The 19,995-nt window shown below is 46.4% G+C and overlaps 1 protein-coding gene, 1 long non-coding RNA gene and 1 pseudogene across 2 annotated transcripts in view; 1 reads left to right on the top strand and 2 right to left on the bottom strand.

The window, feature by feature from the left end:
- Positions 1 to 313: 313 nt before the first annotated feature.
- Positions 314 to 617, bottom strand: LOC145542760 (cytochrome c oxidase subunit 7A2, mitochondrial pseudogene; annotated as a pseudogene).
- A 6,289-nt stretch (positions 618 to 6,906) lies between these two features.
- Positions 6,907 to 17,833, top strand: LOC145542759 (uncharacterized). Its single transcript, XR_014080120.1, has 2 exons — positions 6,907 to 7,079; positions 12,945 to 17,833. It is a non-coding gene; the product is annotated as an uncharacterized LOC145542759 (long non-coding RNA).
- PLXDC1 (plexin domain containing 1) overlaps positions 13,764 to 19,995 on the bottom strand; it is a 64,194-nt gene continuing 57,962 nt past the window's right edge. Inside the window, exons 12-14 of the mRNA XM_081582265.1 lie at positions 19,377 to 19,412; positions 16,429 to 16,589; positions 13,764 to 15,092 (exon numbers count right to left, since the gene is read on the bottom strand). Of these exons, the coding sequence (XP_081438391.1) occupies positions 14,973 to 15,092; positions 16,429 to 16,589; positions 19,377 to 19,412 (317 nt within the window). The 3' untranslated portion in view covers positions 13,764 to 14,972. The remainder of the gene's footprint in view (positions 15,093 to 16,428; positions 16,590 to 19,376; positions 19,413 to 19,995) is intronic.

Here is a 19,995-nt window from a genome sequence, read left to right as displayed (position 1 = left end):
CTCCACTAAGAATATTCCAAACTTGAGGACAGAATTTAGGATGAACAGATTCCTCAGTAGTCAACAATGGTGCATGCTGCCTAGGAAGGTAATGAACTCTCCGTTACTATAGGTATTCAAGCAGGGGCTAGCTGGCCACTTTCCAAGAATATTGCAGAAAGAAGACCTGTCATGTGTGGTAGTTTAGCTCCTATACCCTCCAAAGCCTTTTTTTTTTTCATGGTAAAGACTGCTTTATTGGGGGCAGCTAGTACAAGTCAATAAATATTGATCCCCAAAGAACTTGGTTATGTATAAGATTACTGGTCCACAGAGAGCTAAATGAACTGAACCAACTGATGGCTGGAGGATAAACTGAAGTCAATCCTGCTTCTTGGGAAATGAAGCCACAGCCAGTTCATACATGGCATATGCCGTTCCACCAACTGTAAGAATCATGGTGGCTCTATATAGGAGGGCATCAGCTATCCCACCCTTCAGATGCACTGGAATTCCATTCCTGAAACAGCTTTTGTTTCTCTAGAACCTTATTTTCAAACTGCCTGCATGAAGCAGTACTTATGGTCCTCTTAGTAATCTGACAGACAGCCAGAAGATTCCGTAGCATCTTGGCTCAGTTACTGCCCACCAACGGCGACAACTGACCACCAGCAAGAGAACTCCACACGCCGGAACCGGAACTACCTTCTCCCTCCAAAGCCTTTTTATCTCTATGGCTCCTCATAGGGATAAGAGCATGAAGTTAGAGTCATCACAGGCCCAGGATTCAAGTGTTGGCCCTGTGGTTAGTGAAACGGCTGCAAGCAAGTCACTTAATGTCTTAATGTTATTTAAAATAACTGATATAGGTATACTTTATTTTTCTGATAATGGTGATAATTGTTAAAAAAAAAAAAAAGGCAATTTAGAGACTTCCCTGGCAGTCCAGTGGTTAAGACTTTGCATTTTCAATGCAAGAGGCACAGTTCGATCCTTGAGTGGGGAACTAAGATCCAGCATGGCCAAAAAACCAATATATTGTGGACATTTTCCATTGTGATACATTTAGTTTTAACTTATCCTTTTCTCATAGTTATATACTTTACTCGTTTAAGCCATGGCTTCCTTGTTTGTAAAATAGAATAACAATAGAATTGTGGAGATGATTAAATAAAAGAATGCACATAAAGTGCTTAGCATTTAGTTAGGCATCTAAAACATGATGACTGATCATTGTTCAAAACCAGCATTGTCCCATAGAATACAATGTGAGCCTCCACACAAAAACTAGTAGAACTGATAAAAAAAATTCAGCAAGGTGATAAGATTAACATACAGAAATCTGTTGCATTTATTTATACTAACAACGAAATATCAGAAAGGGAAAGCAAAAAAAAAAAAATTCTTTTTAAATCACATCAAAAAGAATAAAATACTTAGGAATAAGCCTGACCAAGGAGGTGAAAAACTTACACACTGAGAACTATAAAACATTGATAAATGAAACTGAAGATGATTTACAGAAATGGAAATATATACCATGCTCTTAGATTGGAAAAATCTATATCATTAAAATAGCCATACTATCCAAAGCAATCTATAGATTTAATGTGATTCCTTTCAAATTACCCATGACATTTTTCACAGAACTAGAATAAATAATCCTAAAATATATATGGAACCATAAAAGACCTAGAATTGCCAAAGCAATGCTGAGGAAAAAAAACAAAGCTGGAGGCATAACACTCCTAGACTTCAGATGATGCAACAAAGCTACAATGACCAAACAAGCATGGTATTGGCACAAAAACAGACATATGAATCAATGGAACAGAATAGAGAGCCCAGAAATAAAGCCACACATAGACGGTCAATTAATCTTCAACAAAGGAGGCAAGAATATATAATACAATGGAGAAAAGACAGTCTCTTCATCGAGTGGTGTTGGGAAAGCTGGACAGTCGTATGTAAATCAAAGAAGTCAAACCACTCCATCACACTATATACAAAAGTAAATCTCAAAATGGCTTAAAGACTCAAATATAGACAGGACACCACAAAACTTCTAGAAGAGAAAATAGGCAAAACATTATCTGACATAATTTGTAGCAATGTTTTCTTAGGTCATTCTCCCAAGGCAATAGAAATAAAAGCAAAGATAAACAAATGGGATTTGGGCATATATCCAGATGGAACTCTAATTCAAAAAGATACAGGTACCTCTGTGTTTATAGTAGCATTATTTACAATAGCCAAGACATGAAATCTAAATGTCTATTGACATTTAGATAAATGGATAAAGAAAATGTGATACACACACACTCAATGGACTACTGCTCAGCCATAAAAAGAATGAAATAATGCCATTTGCAGCAATGTGGGTGGACCTAGAAATGATTATAATAAGTGAAGTAAGTCAGAGAGAAAGACAAATATGATATCATTTACATGTGGAATCTAAAATATGACACAAAAGAACTTATTTATAGAACAGAAATAGACTCACAGACATAGAGAACAAACTTACAGTTACCTAAGGGGAAAGGCAGGGGAGGGATAAATTAGGAGTTGGGATTAGTGGATACAAATGGCTATAAATAAATATATATGTATATATATATATATATAGCTATATATAAAGACTTTATTTTCTTGGGCTCCAATATCACTGCAGATGGTGGTGACTGCAGCCATGAAATTAAAGGACGCTTGCTTCTTGGAAGAAAAGCTACGAGAAACCTAGACAGTATATTAAAAAGCAGAGGCATCACTTTGCCAGCAAAGGTCTACATAGTCAAAGCTATGGCTTGTCCAGTAGTCATGTATGGATGTGACAAAGTGAAGGCACTCAGTTGTGTCTGACTCTTTGTGACCCCGTGGACCGTATAGTCCCTGGAGCTCTCCAGGCCAGATTACTGGAGTGGGTGGCCTTTCCCTTCTCCAGGGGATCTTCCCAACCCAGGGATCAAAGCCAGGTCTCCTGCATTGCAGGCAGATTCTTTACCAACTGAGCCACCAGGGAAGCTTACCAATTTAGGCCATAAATATGAATTAGATTGTATTGTTTTCTCTCTTGAACCATCTCATCTTCTCTCCGACAGACTCTACAGTGAGTACCATAAAGGCAACTAGCTCCTGTATTCTTTTTTTTTGGTAGGGGGTGATGTGCCACGAAGCTTGCAGGATCTTAGTTCCCCAACTAGGGTAGAATTTGGGCTCTGGTGGTGAGAGTACCGAGTCCTAACCACTGGACTGCCAAGGAACTCCCTATATTTCGTATTTCTAAACTCCTGTTTTACTGGGCTCAGGTTGATGCCTAAAAAGTGCACTTTGATTGGTGTCCTTAGGAATCCAACAGTAAGTGAAGTCACTGGCTTCTTTTTTTACTTTCTGGCCGAAATGCCTATGAGATGCTTAGTATTGCCTGGACCATGAATGATACTCCATAAACATTAGTTATCATTGGTATATTATTAATGGTGGAGGTGAAGCTCTAATGTGATCTTCCTTTCAGAGGCAGTGGGACCTGGGAAAATCATTCAGTGTTCTGAGCTTCGGTTTCTTTTATCCTTAGTAGGAGATGCAGGTTTCTACCCTGCCAATCTCAAAGGAGAACTACAATGCTCAGATGAGATATCATATTGAGAAAGAGTTTTGAAAGCCAAGAAGATCTGTCAATATCACGTATGATTATGCTAGTACTGAACTCAGCATCTTGTTTGGTGTTGGGCTGAGAGTAAGGACAGGATCAGGGGTCCAAATGGCCCTCGAGGCATACAACTTGAATGAGTGAAAGTGTTTTGAAAGCTGTAAAGCCCTAAGGGAGCTATCTTTTTATTATGAGTAAGAGTGGAGGCAGGAGTGGGAGCCCCTGTTATGCCAAACTGGTGAAGAGCTTTGTTTTACTAGAGCATAGGGAAGTACAAGTGCTGTGAGAGCTGTATTCATTTAGGTTCTTGTAATTGCTGGTTGTCAGATCTACAGCCTGTACAGAAGGAACTCATGGAACTAACAGAAATCACTGTGGTAGATATTTCTTTAACTATCAGCTCCAAGTAAAAGAACCAGGAGAAACCTTAGAGAAGGCTCAAGGGAGCTTTTATGCTTCTCTGAGCCCTGAGAGGCATAATGATGCCCTCAAAGGGACTTTTCAATAAATCTTCATAAACACAGGAATGGGGATATTCCTTTGTAGCCTTTTGGTCCTTAACTCTGATCCCCCAGGGCCATGAACTCCTCCCGGCCTCTCACTATGCTTGGGTGTTTCTACCGCAAAAAGCAATTTTACCCAGAAATTGAGACTCAGATTACAAAGACCTGGCCTGGAAGGAGTTTGTTCCAGAAACGCCTCTGGCACTCTGCTCTGCATTTTGTGTCCTTTTCTTATGCAGCGGGCTGCCTGTGAGTCTTGTACTTGGGTGCTGAGGACTGGGAGCTAATTTGTGCCTTTTCTCCCAAATAACCAGAAACTGGCAGACCCAGCCCTGGGTCCTGTATGAGTGGGAAATGCTTCTGTGTCCAATGACCTGTTGTCCTGATTCTGGGGTTGCCGGGGACTTCGATGTCTCCCCTCATGAAGGAGAGGAAGCTAGTAATCAGAGGAATGAGGATTCTAAATTTGGGTTTTCTGGTTGTTCTGTGGACCTGCAGGAGAGCCACATCTGGGCTTATCTTGGCCTCATTTTGAAAAAACACTAAGGCTTTTCACTCTTTTCTTTTTCATTAAAATATCCATGATTTCCTAGGTGAGAAAGAGTTTCTGGTTAAGAGGAATTCCTCCCCTTCTACATGCATCTTTTTTACAAATACACAAAGTACTTGTTATGCACTTATTGTGGGTGCTTTATCAGTTAAATCTGTTTTTAAAAACAAATTGCAACAATTAATCTGATTTACATTGAAAAGGAAATAGAAAAGCTAAAAAGGAAAAGAAAAGGAAATGGAAAAGTCAGCCCAGTGCCTCATCCAGTCTAGTTAAAAAAGTCAGCCTTGAGTACTGAGACCTTCCTTCAAAATTAATCACTGAGGGAAGTTTCCAAGGTTTGATTTATGCAATATTCCTTTCTCATATTCCCTTTTTTCCCTTAAAGGACACGAAAATGAGCTTTTGAATATAATTATAGAAAGCTTAGAATGAAGAGCCTCAATGCCTGTTTCCTTGAAAGAAACCAGAGCCACCTTGTTACATGGGTGTCTGTTGATGTCTGTCCCCATCTCCAGGGAAAGTGGGAGGCAGTCTGAGACAGATGCTTTTGAGCAGATTAACCAGCAGAGCATTTCCTTCTGTAGAAGTGATGCTCAAACATACAGACATCAAGAAGCACCAGAAAATCCATCCACTACCCTGGATAATAGGTGGTGTTGCAGTCAGTAACTAACAAGAAAAAAAGAAGCCTAACTGAGCACTAACTGAGTGCTATGCTTGGCTCCAAACACTGAAATGGTTAATCCTCACAAAGCCTGAGGAGGCAGGTGCTCTTTTACATATATATGAATGTTGTTCAGTTACTAAGTCATGCCCTACTCTGCAACCCCATGGACTGCAGCATGCCAGGCTTCCCTGTCCTTTGCTTCCTTTTCTCCCAGAGTTTGTGCAAATTCACGTCCGTTGTGCAAATTCCATTGGGTTGGTGATTCTATGTAACCATCTCATCCTCTAGGGGCTTCCCTCATAACTCAGTTGGTAAAGAATCTGCCTGCAATGCAGGAGACCCCAGTTTGATTCCTGGGTCAGGAAGATCCCCTGGAGAAGGGATAGGCTACCCACCCCAGCATTCTTGGGCTTCCCTTGTGGCTCAACTGGTAAAGAATCCACCTGCAAGGCAGGAGACCTGGGTTTGATGCCTGGGTTGGGAAGATCTTCTGGAGAAGGGAAAGGCTACCCACTCCAGTATTCTGGCCTGGAGAATTTCATGGACTATAGTCACATGGTCACAAAGAGTCAGACGTGACTTTCACTTTCATTTTCATCTCATCCTCTGCCACCCCCTTCTCCTTTTGTCTTCAATCTTTCCCAGTATCAGAGTCTTCATGGACCAGAGCCTTGCCATGGCGGAGGGGTTTGTGTAACTTAATGAAGCTATGAGGCATGCTGTGCAGGGCCACCCAAGACAGACAGGTCATAGTGAAGAGTTCGGACAAAATGCAGCCCCCTGGAGAAGGAAATGGCAATCCACTCCAGTATTCTTACCTGGGAAATCCTATGGACAGAGGAGCCTGGTGGGTTATAGTCCATGGGGTTGCAAAAGTCAGACACAACTTAACAACTAAACCACCAAGAGGCTCTTTAGTTCCTCTTCACTCTGCCATTAGAGTGGTATCATCTGCATATCTGAGGTTGTTGGTATTTCTCCCAGCAATCTTGATTCCAGCTTGGGATTCATTCAGCCTGGCATTTCGCATGATGTACTCTGCATAGAAGTTAAATAAACAGGGTGACAATATACAGTCTTGTCCTACTCCTTTCCCAATTTTGAACCAGTTAGTTGTTCCATGTAAGGTTCTAACTGTTGCTTCTTGACCCACATACAGGTTTCTCAGGAGACGGGTAAGGTGGTCTGCTCTAAATATATATATGTATTTATTAATTTGGCTGCACTGAGTCTTAGTTGTGGCATGTGGGATCTTCACTCTTCATTGTGGCACGTGGGACAGTTTTTTTAGTTGTGGAATGCAGGATCTTTTGTTGAGGCATGTGGGATCCAGTTCCCTGACCAGGGATCAAACCTGGGCCCCCTACATTGGGAGCACAGAGTCTCATCCACTGGACCACCAGGGAAGTCCGTGGTGCTGTTCTTTTCATCTCTTCCATGTAACCAAAGCAGAAAGTATGCAGGGACACTGAGAAAATTTGTGAAGTCACAGAGGTGGTATGTGGCATCACCAGGATTCAGCTCAGGCCTGGTAGCATCAGAGCCACTTACCCTCCACACATGCTGGAGAACCAGCAGGGGCGGCTCTCTCACTTCCTGTGTGGTCTTGGGTGTGACTCTTGACTTTCCTGAAGCTTCAGTTTTCCATCTATGAAACTCAGGGAATTGAGGGACTGGACAAGAGAGTCATTTTTACAATCTGGGCTCTTACAAATGAGAAAACATCAGGTAAGCGTCTCTTAGATGTGTGGCCCAAGGATGGGAAGAGCACCCCAAGAGGGTTCATTTCTACAAGGCGAACGACTACCATACTGGGGTCACCCCATCTGTGGGGTCTCAGAGATTTAAAACTTCCACTTGAAACTAGGACAATGGTGCCTCTTCCCACCCGATTTCACTTCCTGGCTGGGAAATGAGTCTTCTGTGGAGGACAGGGTCCACGGTGCCTTTGATAGAGAATGGGTCAAGGTGTTAAGGGTAGGAGAGTGGGCATACCTTGGGCTCAGGAGCCAAAGCCAAAGGCCAACTGACTTCTAGTTACCCTTGCCAAATTCTAGATACCTTGCCTGAGTGATCTCATTGGTGACCCTGAGCAAATTCCCTCATGCTCTGACCCTCAGTGGCCTCCTAGGTAAAGTAGATATAGCAGTAGCATTGGCCCATAGGTGATGATACAAATAACTCTCATAAAACACTGCCTGGACAACAGTACTTAGCAAACGTGAGTTGTCACCTATGTAATCATCATCTCAAAAGTAAATAGATCAGGGTCTTGGTAAATAAGCTTTGCTAATGCCTGGTTTTGTTGGGTTTGGTTCCTCCTTCACAGCAAGGGAGGGCTGAGTGCTTGTCTCTGGAGGCAGAAGGAATTGTGAGCACAGAGGGCTTGGGGAGAAGAACTCTGTATGGTCGGGCTACTCAAGATGGCCGTTCTCTTGCTCTCTGCACATCTTCTGCCCAACCAGTGTCTGCTTCACCTCTATCTTACCCACATGACTGACCTTTCTATGTGCTTGCCCCTGGCCCTAGCTAGTCATCATTCTTGTCAAAGGGACAGTGAGGAGCATGCCCCACTACTGGTTTCTGTGGTAACTAATGAGCCCACCTGATGTCAATTCCCTTATAACTGGTAAACTCCCCTTCCCCTTGGGAAGTAGTGAAGACTACCACCACGTCCTGCCCACTGCCATCTGCTGCACACAGTAGGATGTCACTCCAGGACCTTGCTTCAGACATGTAAGCTCCCCATTCATGAAACCATTGATAACTCTGATGCTGACTCTGGGCTCTTTCTTCAGTCTTGAAGTTGGGCGGCACAGGCCTCGGAGGCCTATGGGGTGTAACCCAACAAGCCCCAAGGAACACAGAGGGGTGTCTGCAGCTCTGGAGGTGGGAGTGAAGCTGGGGCTGGCTGCCCTTTTGAACTTGAGGGGCTGATCTTGGAATTATTCATACATACCTTTCCTTGGGGGTGGGGGCAGTAAGAACAAAAGATCACCACTAGACCCTTGCCTCCACTGTGCCTGAGTTAGTTGAGAGCAGCAAAACTGTGCATTCAAAATGGGGTCTAGGGGACTTCCCTGGTGGTCATTGGCTAAGACTCAGTGCTCCCATTGCAGGGGGCCTGGGTTCAATCCCTGGTCAGAGAACTAGATCCCACATGCACAACTAAAGTTCCTATGTGCCACAACTAAGACCTGGTCAGTCAAATAAATAAATAAAAATTAAAAAAAAAACTTAAAAAAAAAAAACGGGGTCTAAACTGAGGGATGGTAAGATGGATCAATGGAGGAGAGATGGGATCTGTTATTTTTTAAGGCTTTTCAGACTTCTCGCCACTGGTTATGGTGAGTCTTATACCTTTTGGATAACCCATGTGGTGACAGTCACTTTCTGAATAGAAAAATGTGAAAAGGAAAGACTGAAGCTGGAAAGGAAGTTTCTCACCCAAGACTGGGAGTGTATGATGAGATTTTATTGGCCTACATTCAGATGTTTCTTTGTGCTTTTAGCTTTGTGGAAAACTGTGGGTATGATTTAGCTATCTCTAGGGACCAAATGTAAAAATGTTTTATGAACATCAGAAAAACCATCCCCTGAAGAATTTCTTTGGTGTTAGCAGTTCAAGTAAGGATTCTCCCTCCCCTCCCATCTCCCTTCTCTCCACCTCCATGGGGACAGTGAAGTAATCAATTGTCTTCCATTCAAAAAAATAAGCCCCAGGGCAGGCCTTGTGTTCTGTAAAACCTTTTTTTGTGTGTGTGTAAAACCTTAAGGACAGTTTTTCCAAATCTTCCTGAGGGAGTGTTACTGGAGTGGGGGATCCGGATGAGGAGGCAAGAACAGTGAGTCTTGGACTGTGTAAATAAATAGCTGATAAGCTCACAGTTTCAGGAGATAAGAGTGCATGTCCTTGTTCTGCATCTTTTTAAGACTCTTATATGCCTAGGATGGCTCTGTTTATCTTTATTTTATTTGGCTGCTTGAGTCTTAGTTGTGGAACGTGGGATCTTTGGTTACAGCATGTGGGATCTAGTTCCCTGACCAGGGATCGAACCCCAGGCTCCCTGCATTGACAGCACAGAGTCTTAGCCACTGGACCACCAGGGAAGTCCCTGCTCCCCAGTTAAACTGTGGCCACATAGCTCTGGCGCTGCCTCACCCTAGAGGAAGAACTCCAGATGGTAACCCAAAGACCTGGGTTTGGGAATTCTCTCAACTACTCTGTGGCCTTGGGCAAGCCACTTAATGATGCCTGGCACATAGTAGGTGCTTAATAAGTATGGAGAGAATGAATAAATAAACAAGGAAACCGCCTGTCTGAGTCTCAATTTCCTCATCTGAGAGATGGGGAAATAATGCCTCTGCAACAGGCTGTGATCATGTCAGTAAAATTGCTTCCTAGAAATGCTTCTCAAATGTTCATGCGTTTCACCTGAGTCACCTGAGCAGCTGGTCAATTGCAGGTTCTGACTCAGTAGGTCTGGGGTGGGTGGGCCTGAATTCTGCATTACCAGCTAACCCCCAGGGGATGCCTATGCGGACCACACTTTAATGCTCTACAGGTACTTGAGATTGTTAACATCTCCTCAACCAATGGGTTCAGGATAGACTCCAAGGATAGACTAAACACTGTCCCAGTGGGTTTTTGATCAAGTGGTTTTCCGGGACACAGGACTCTCAATGTTAAAGTTAGGAAGTCTCAGGCAAACTAGAACAAGTTGGTCACTTTACTAAGGATAATGGAAGCCAAAGGAATGCTTCCATTCAAGCTGCTTGTGAATTGGAGAGAACAAAACCAGATGAGCATATTTGCTAAAGAGAGGAAAAGATCCTCTCCTTAGATCAGTTAGTCCTCCCACTTCTTATTTTGCAGAGGCCCAGAGAAGTTGGGTGACTTGGCCAACAACACACAGCTTCTCAGGGGTTGGGCAGGGGCCGAAGCTCCCACCTTCTGAAGCACAGTGGAGTAACCCAGGGCTTTCTCATCAATCCACATTGCCTTCTCCAATACACTCCTCTTTATTTGGCAAACACAGCATGTTTACTTATAAGCTGGCTTGTTTGGAGCATGAAATTTGGCATAGCTGAGTTTGGCTGTGAGGAGTTCAAATTTTTCCGCTTTCTGTTTTGATTTGCTTAACCATGTTTTGTGAGCAAAATTGAGAAGTAATAAAAACACAGTGAAGCTGCTAAAGCGGTTCAAATGCAAAATCTCCAGAAATGTGGCAGCATCAACTTAGCAGATTTATTTTCTGTCTCTAGACAGTAGATTAGAAACGCATGTAGTTTACTTACAAACCTCTAATAAATAAATAGCTAGAATCTCTTTCCAGGCTGTTTTTCTTTGAAGTGGGACAGGAGTTTGGGAAGAACATGCCTGCTTGGCAGATTTGCTGGAGGCTCTTCCTCTGCTCCTTAGGGTAGGTTCTCAGAGAAGAAGGCAGTCATCAAGACTAAGGGATGTGTGATGACTTGCAGAATGTCACTCAAAATCTTTTGCACTTAATTTTGCACACAGCAGAAGTTATAAAAGAATGTTGTCTTTTATTATTAACACTGGGAATCATGATAAATATGTGAATAGATTGCATTTAAAACAGGTAGGCTTCCCAGGTGGAGCCAGTGGTAAAGAATCCAGTGCAGGAGACACAGGAGATGTGGGTTCGATCCCTGGGTTGGGAAGATATCCTGGAGAGGGAAATGGTAACCCACTCCAGTAATCTTGCCTGGGAAATCGCATGGACAGAGGAGCCTGGTGAGTTGCAGTCTATGGGGTCCCAAAGAGTTGGACGTGACTGAATGCGCGCACGCGTGTGCGCGCGCGCACACACACACACACACACACACACACACACACACACGGTGCCCTCATATCCCAAATCCTTTGAATTGTGCTGTAAGCTCAGGTGTCTTTTTGTTGTGAGGGGGGAACCTGGGGGAGGGGTGAATGGGAGATGGTGAGAGACAGAGAGAGAGGCTGATTTGATTTGTGACTACCTGATTTGGGGAGTCTGGGTGTGGCTCCTGATCAGTGCTTTGTGCAAATCTGCTCCAGCCCCCAGAGAAGACAGTCTTAACTCTGTCCACAATGAGATAAGTGAACAGCTCAAGTTAATATTCTGCTTTTCACATAGTGTGGTTGACTGACAGCTTTTCCCATTGTCTTAACATAACACATCAAGCTACAGGTTGAGCATAGCTATAAGCTTCATCCAATATTTTTAGCAATTTTACGTATATGTATGTGTGTGTTTGTATAAATATATATACATACACAGGGCTCCATTACACAGGAGAGTCCTGGCAAAACACACAAATTTAAAAAATCGTTTCCATAGGCCCATTGAGAACCTCTAACAGTGACAAAAGGACATTTTCAACCTCAGGCTCCAGGCTGAGACCTGAAGACATGAAGAGGCAGTCTCCAGAGTCAGGGGCCTGCTGGGGTGAGTGGGTGGTGACACCCGATTGAGGCAGGAGGGAGATGATGTGTTAGTCCAGCTTGGAAACCCCATCTGCTCCACCTGGGGCATTCCTGGGTACTAGAATTGCTGACTGGACTTATATGCATTCATGTTCTAGAATCAGAAACCCTCAAGGACCTTATTGGACAAATCCACAAATCTAAGGGTGGCTGATTACCGGGGAATTAAGTTGTGCTCACAGCCTGATCTAGGGATCCCCTCTCACACTTGGCCTCTGCATTTTTCTTCTCTTTTTCTTTCTTTCTTTTTCTTTTGTGGCTTGTGAGACTTTAGTTCCCTGACCAGCCACCGCAGTGGAAGAAGAGTCCTAACCTCTGGACTGCCAGCAGATTTCCTTCTCATTTTCTTGTTGGCTCTCTTAAGAGTTCTGATGTAAAACAGAGCCTCCCAGAGAGCTTCTGATTTCTGGGTGCCACATGGACAGCTGTTTCACGAGGTTGAAGCTTTCTGTCACAGAGATGAGCTTTCATGGACCCATCCAACCCCTCTCCAGTGGGCTCACTATGAGGATGCCCAAAGGCACCATGTAGCGAAGGATCTGCTGACCACCTGCTCTGCTGGGTAATTTTGTCTGCCTGTGGGGCAGAGGGGCCTGGAAGTCTGCAAGCTATCTGTAGTTGATGGTGCACAAAAGTACTCCTTTGCTGGTTGACCATGAAACCGCTATGTCTCGTTCCAGTCATTCACTCTGCAGCTGAGTCCCTCTCTGTAGCTACCCGGTGAGCCCCCTCTAAACCTTGAAGTTAAACTCCTGGGTCTAAGAGATGCTTGATCTCATGAGAGAGCCTAAGGACAGGTGAGAACCGGCATTAACTCCGTGAGCTGCTGGCTGTTTCTTGGGAGTGCTCTGTTTTGACTTGAGGGGCTCTGAATGGCCAGGGACCTCTCTTAATGACACATCTTTAGTTCTTTTTTGCTGTTAGCAAACCAGGCTACCTGCTGCCAAACAGCTCCACTGCCTTCACCACTGTCATCCCAGGGGCCAGTGAGGCTTGCACACTGGCCTGAGGTATCTCGTGCTTTCTCTCTCCACCTGCAGTGTTACTAGTAGAAGCCTCAGCACATCACCACCCATTGTTTCACTCTCGGTCTTCTTTCCCTTCAGGAATCAGAATGATCAGAAGAGCCCCCTTTAGGAAGAAGCATGCTGGAGTTTGGGAGTGGGACCTGTGATGCTGTGCGCTGCATCTTGTCACAGCTGGAACTCCCTCACTGGCTGTTCTAGACACACAAAGGTCATAGATGCTCTGCTGGTCAGCCAACGGCAAATATCACCCTCCTGCCAGCCAGCAGTGCTGGGATCCCTGAGTATTTCAGTGCCTGTCTGTGATTCTCTCATTAGGAGGGCTCTATTTCATACCTTCAGAAGCTTGAAAAGAACTCTATTCTCTTTGTTGCATTATCTTTTTACTTTCTCAAATTTGGATACAATTTCTCAAAATCATAGCTCTTCCTTGCCTGGCTTATGAAGGATACCTATGGAAAGCCAAGGTCCAGCATGTTTCCCACTCCAATGGTTATTAGCATCCTCACCAAGGATAAACCATGGAGCATCTGCAAGATCATCAGTCCAGTGTTTGTATGTGCCCGGTTATTTGCAGACTCCCTACCCCCCACTTCAGGAGGCTTTGTACATAAACTTCTTTCTTTGGTAGCCTCCTGGTGATATGCATAAAAGGACATGACTAAGGACAGTGGATGACTTCCCAGGTGGCTCAGCGGTAAAAAATCTGCCTCCCAATGCAGGACACATGAGTTTGCTCCCTGGGTTGGGAAGATCCCCTGGAGAAGGAAATGGCAACACACTCCAGTATTCTTGCCTGGGAAACTCCATGGACACAGGAGCCTGGCAGGCTACAGAGAATGGGGTCACAAACAGTCTGACATAACTTAGTGACTAAACAACAACAAAGGACAGTGGAGATTGTGATTTAATGTTTATTTGCTGCTGATATATTTTTTTTTACTTTGAATGAGGGTGAACTATAGGTTTTCATTTGAAATGCTCTTCAGAAGCAACACCAACTCATCTCTGGAACAGAACTCACTTAAAACCAGATTAGGTTTGGGAGCTAAACTCTCTGCCCCAGGAACTTCTGGCAGATACAAAGTCCTTCCTTCCCGCACCAGCTTCCTCTGTCCCAACTGTTCTAGAAGTTTTGCTTTTCAACAGAATCCAACTGAAGTTCCCTGTTGGGTATGTTTCAAGAAGCTTCTCCCCACCTTGTTTCTCTTTAATGGCTATAAAATTCCAGCTCAGAGGAGGCAAAGTATTGGTCAGGCAGACCCTGCCTTTGGAGGTACTGACTGGCACTGATGGAAGACCAGGCCAATGAAGACAATGGACACCCAAACGTGCCATTGGAATGAAGAGCCCACCTGGTAGATGTGGCCACGCACAGCACGGCTCACCCGGTGGGCTAGGCTGCCATTGGATAAAGCCCGTGACATGGGCCACACACGTGTTCTATGCAGAAACCAAGTGGTTCTCAGCAGATAGGGCAAGTTGGGGGAGTGAAGCCTAAAAATGCAATCTGCCCACAAGTTCTCTCTTCTCTCCTTTGGCTTTCTTCGAATGCCAGCATACCAATCAGTGTCTTGCCGAAAGCGCTGGGAGCAGCCGTACCTGTGTGTAACAGAGAGTGAGAACTCCTTCTCCAGACTTCCAGACCACAGAAGCTGGGGCAAAATATGCTGAATCCATAGCCATGAGGACCCGCTCTTGAGTCTATGGACCCTAGAATGCGGCGGCCACAAGAGCTTGAGACCTGGGAAGCTTGGTTCTCTTTGTCGTACACAGGGGCGTTAGGTGATGGGAGCAGGGCATCTGTCCATCTCCAGGTGGGAAGGGACCTCTGAGGCAGCTCCAGAGTAGACCATTGAGAGACTCAGAAGGGGAGACCCCTGGCACTGGTGATTGTTACTGGTTATTGTAGCTTTTCTGCCCCTGCTTCAATATCTGGGGTGTGATGGCCAAACTGTAGTGGTGGCACCACAGACCACGGACTTGTTTTCCCAGCCAGGGTGTGTTCAGAGGAGACCAAGGAAAGTCATTTCTCTGCTTTGCTTTGACTCATGTGTTTTGAGGTCCCCGGGTCTTCCTTTGTACCCTTCCAAGCGAGACCTGGCGCTCTCAGCACTGCTCCGCCTCCACGAAGCCCTCCTTCTCGTGGCCTGAGGGCTCAACCTCTGTGTAGGTGGAGTGGCTGGGGTGGTTGCGGAACTTCATGGCCGGCCAGTGGTGAGGTCTCCGCTGCAGGGGCACAGACTCAGAGTGAGTGGGCACGATTCCACCCACTGGGGACCCTTCCCACCCTCTCCCCTTCACCCAGGGGGACAGCTCTGAGCACTTTTCAAGGGCTCTTGGGGCCTACTGTGTATGAGCCAGGTGAAGTGTAGACCCCCTCCCCAAAGGCTCCCAGCTGTGATCCTCGGCACACTGGGAAACCCGCCGGGAACCCCAGGAGTTGGGAAGGAGGTCATTTGATGCTTTGCCATGTGGACTGCAGGACCCAAGGTGAAAAACTCAGCAATACATAGAGTGGAGCCCTAAGACTGTGGAAAGTAAGGGAATGGGTAAGAGATGGAATGATTTGGGAAGTTCTGGAAATGCCAAGATAACCCTCTAGACAAGACAGGTCCTGCATCAGAGGTGGGGAGCTGAAGAAAATGCAGATTCCCGGGTCTCAGACCTTCCCGTCTGCATCCCTGTGGCTGGGGATCTGCAGGTTCCCCAGGTGAAACCAGGTAGGTCTTAGCCTTGGCAGGTCTTAGTGTTAACCTACCAATGACTGGTTAGAATTCGTAAGAAACAGGTGGCATTGAACAGGAGAGGAGGAAACCACCCAGGCTTCTGGATGATGAGGTCAAGGGGCACGTGACCCACATGGAGGGTCGTGGTCCTAGAGGCCGCCCTGCTGTGGGATTCAGAGAGCTGGTCAGAAACCAGGGGTGGGGGGTGGGCAGGGGCTCCTGAGCTCCGCAGCCCACAGTGAAGGAGCCCAGGCCTTACTTCCCACACTGCACCTTGGGCTAGCTCTTCTGAACTCTGAGACTTTCAAAACTGCAGCATCCTCAATGAAAGCTCCCAGACAGAGCGACTCTTATGATTACTGTGGCCTGTCAAATCTAATCGAAAAATGCACACAGCAGGCCAAAAGGCAAAGACCTCAGTTTCATTATGGCTTTGGATAAGCCCCAGGCCTTGGAATTTGGGTGTGAGAAACCATAAATCATTGGGGATGGTCGCATAACCACTCAAGGGCATGTGAGGCCTCTGTGGTTTTCTCTCCTTCCTCTGAGGATGGTCACTGTTTTGATTCCACAAATGGTGGAGCCAAAGCAGAGGCCGTTCGACAGGACAAGCAGGCCAGAGGAGTCCTGAGGGGCCAAACCCTGGCGGTTAGGGACTCAGAGGGCTCCTGCCAGTGGGAGACATGCCCAGATGGAATTGATGAAGCCTCTCAAGTGGAAACAGGAGCCTGGCATGAGGTGGGTGAAGGACGAGATAAGGAGAGACAGGGACTGAATGGTTGAGGAATGCTGACGCAGATGGGGATGGCAGAGGGGTGGCCCCACCCCACACGGACCTCGATGAAGAAGAGGGCAGCGTTGGAGGTGGGGTGGCCATTGATGTAGATCCCGGCCAGGATGATGGAAGCCACAAGGAGGACGGCCAGCACAATGCCCACGATGGTGCCCAGGTGCACAGGGGACCCCGTCGTCTTGGGGGCCAGGTTGTTCTGAAGGCCTGCGGAGAGACCATTAGGTCAGGGGATCAGGGAAGCGGGAGCCATGGAGTCCTGGGTTCTGACAAAGTCCCAGAGGTGAAAGCCGACAGAACCTTCAGATCTACTTATCAAATACATGAAAGGGTGGAGCTATAATGAGGGTGACATTAACTTTGTTCTTAGCACAATTCAGGTGGTTTTCCAAAATCACTTAAAAGTTGCCCAAATATCTACTAAGGATCATAAAAGCTCTCTCTAATACCCATCCCATATAGGTCCTTTTAAGGAATTCACAAAGGGCATGTGATCATTAAGAGATCTGATGGTTGTGGGATCTGGAATCTGGCTGTCTGGTTTCAAATACAGACCCTGCTACTTACTAGCTGTGTAATCTTGGGCATCTTATTTAACTTCTGTGTGTCTCGGTCATCATTCTATAGAACAGGTTAATAATGATAACTACCTGATAGGATTACAGTGAGGATTAAAATGAGATAATTCATGTCAACTGCTGAGGAGCACAGCCAGTCTCTGGGACAACTTCAATAAGTGTAGCTATTATGAGAGCAAAATGACCACATTTTTATCTGTCACTGTCCACTACCAGATTGTGACCTCCTGGAGGGAGGGACAGTGTCTTATTCATCTCAGTGTCCTCAACTCTTAGAAAAAATGGCAGGCGCATCAGAGGAACTCAATAAAAGAAATGAACTAGGTCCTCTAAGGGCTAATAAGCCAGCAAACACTCTCTGAGAACATTGCAAGCATTTGAAATACAGCCCAAGGAGAAGGCTGAGTATTTTCCATAGACTATGGAGCTGGAAGCACATCCAGCCCAACCCCTTCTCATACAGCTGAAGGAATGGAAATACAGAGAGGTAAAGGGATTCATCCAAGGACACAGTCAGTGCCAGTCACTGAGAAGCCTCAGTTCAGTTCAATTCATTTGCTCAGTCATGTCCGACTCTTTGCGACCCCATGGACTACAGCACACCAGGCTTCCTTGTCCATCGCCAACTCCCGGAGCTTGCTCAAACTCATGTCCATCGAGTCAGTGATGCTAAGAAGCCTAGTTCGCTCATATTACCTGTGGTGGCTTTTTGCTGCTTCTTCTTATCCTAAAAGGATGTGGGGACAATGACCTAGAGAAGACAGAGCAGCCTGCAGCCAACAGAAATATTGAAGTCTGTTTTACTTCGCTGGTGGGTGTGATGGGAATCAACAAGGGGTGGGGATTTTTAATAAAATGTTGCATACATCCAAAGTCATCGTGTTCCCCATCCCCTTTTCTCTGCAAGAGAAAAAAGCTTAGGAGAGAAACTACCCTGGGGCACTGCCAGGGTATCTGCCAAGAGCTGGGGGAGTGGTGAGGACACACCCCGAGCTGGCCTCTTCTGACCTGGCCATCAGCCTGCAGCCTTCAGTGACCCTGATGACCTGAGCGCAGGGCTTGGGCTGACGAGCACACAATGTGGAATGAGGGGAATGAACGTGGCTCAGAGCCCCCGGCCTCCCCTCAGCCCAATGGACACAGATGCGCATTCACACTGGTGCCCACAGAGGAGCAATGGCTCCATCTCCGGTGGGAGAAACCATCTAACTGCGCTGTGTTAACAGTTCCTCCTCTCCTGCTGGAGCCAGGTTGACAGTCTCCCAGCCCCTGGAGCTGGAAGGCTCTTCCATCTCCCCTTTGCAGTGGTTGCAGCAAGGGCTTAAGCTGGCTCTGGGCAAAGGCCAGGGGAGATGGCCACCTCCACCCCCACATCACCAGAGAGGAGATTATCCCCCCAGGCAGTCCTGGGAGCAGGGACCCCACCTTCTTAAGCTGTGTAAAATTGCGGTGGACTTTTGTGTCCTCTCTGCCAACCCACATTGGGAATCAAAGGCAACTTTGTTAGGGCAAACACTGATCAAAGCCACCTGCCCTGGCCAAACCTCATAGTGCCCACTTGAATGAGTTATCTTAAATTGGATGTCCTGGTAAGGAATGTGGAACTAACAAGCTTCCATCAACTGGAAGAATTCAGGAAAGGTCAAAAAGAGAGGAGACTCCAGTTCATACACCCTACCAACCTCCCAGAATCCTCTCTGGAATCCATCTTGGCTGATGCACATTACACCAGGAAGGACCCAGAGGCAGAATGACTGGCCAGAGACAACCCAGAAACTAACACCATCACCATAAAACCAGAGACTGCAAAGCATATGGCAGAGCAGTCCTCCTGAGTTCCCTTACCCTGCTGCTCTTCACCCGGGCTCCCCTTCCCAATAAAATCTCTTGCTTTGTCAGCCCATGTGTCTCCACAGACAATTCATTTCAGAATGTTAGATAAGAGCTCACTCTCGGGCCCTGGAAGGGGTCCCCCTTCCTGCAACAACTTTAATGAAAGACTCTACTCTCCACCCGTCGTTGGTTGGGAGGCCCCTTGGGGACAGAGGCCAGGGCCACAGGTCTGTGGCCATGCCTGGCCTAGCTCAGCCTCTCCTCTGCCTCTCACTCCTTTCAGGGCAGTGAATACTCAAGAGCACTGTGGTCAGAAAAACTGCAGGAGGTTCCCGCCTGAGATGAGAAATGTCTAGATGTAGATTTGCTTTTTCAGCCTAGGGAGTGTGTGCCCAGAAGCTCCCGCCCACTTCCCCGCACTTTCCCGCCAAGCAGGAGGTTGGGGAAGTGCGGGCTGCGGTCATTTCCCCCTCCCCCAGTCAAGGAGTAAAAGCAAAGAGGCCAGGTGAAGGCTGCACCCTCTTGGGGGGTGAGTCCAAGAGGCAGCAGTGTGATGAAGAGGGGCAGGCATCTCTGTACTCACCATCTCCTCCGGCGTAGGGATTCACTTTGGTGTCATCTTCAAAGGGAAAGGAGAGAAGGTGCAAGGTTAGCAGAATCACAATGGCCTTTGTCCCTTTAGGATTGGATGAGATTTCAGGGAGGTTCAGTTTAGCCTTTCTTTCTGAAGGCTAGGAAACTGAAGCCCAGAGAAGGGAGGTGACTTGCTCAAAGTCACACAGCAGTCTAAAGATCGAAAGCCACAGACAAGCCAACTTTTCCCAGTGTTCATTCATTCAACAGTACTTATTGAGTGTTTACTGGGAGTTGAGCACGGAGTAGGTACTGTGGATAGATGTGGTCTCTGCCCTCAGGGAGGTCATGGGTTGCCGGGGTCGGGGTGGGGGTGGGGGGTGGGGAATGGAGGGACAATGAAAATTGTCCAGACAGAGGGAGTCAAGAAGTTGGGATGAGATATGGGGCTGAGACAAAGAGTCCCAGATAGAGGGTGGGGCAAAGGCTGGAGTCAGCAAGAACTTGGCCAGTAGAGACATAAAAAGCAGTTCAGTGCAGCTGGAGGGCAGACAGGCTGTGAGTAGGGGGTGATGAGAGTGAGTGAGGCTGGGTGGGGGGACAGCTGCCTGGAAAGCCAAGTCAGGGCC

Source organism: Giraffa tippelskirchi, chromosome 3 (genome assembly GCF_054371585.1).
Source record: "Giraffa tippelskirchi isolate mGirTip1 chromosome 3, T2T-mGirTip1v1.2.pri, whole genome shotgun sequence".
Classification (NCBI taxonomy): Eukaryota; Metazoa; Chordata; class Mammalia; order Artiodactyla; family Giraffidae; genus Giraffa; species Giraffa tippelskirchi.
This window is presented reverse-complemented; position numbering and strand designations above follow the sequence as displayed.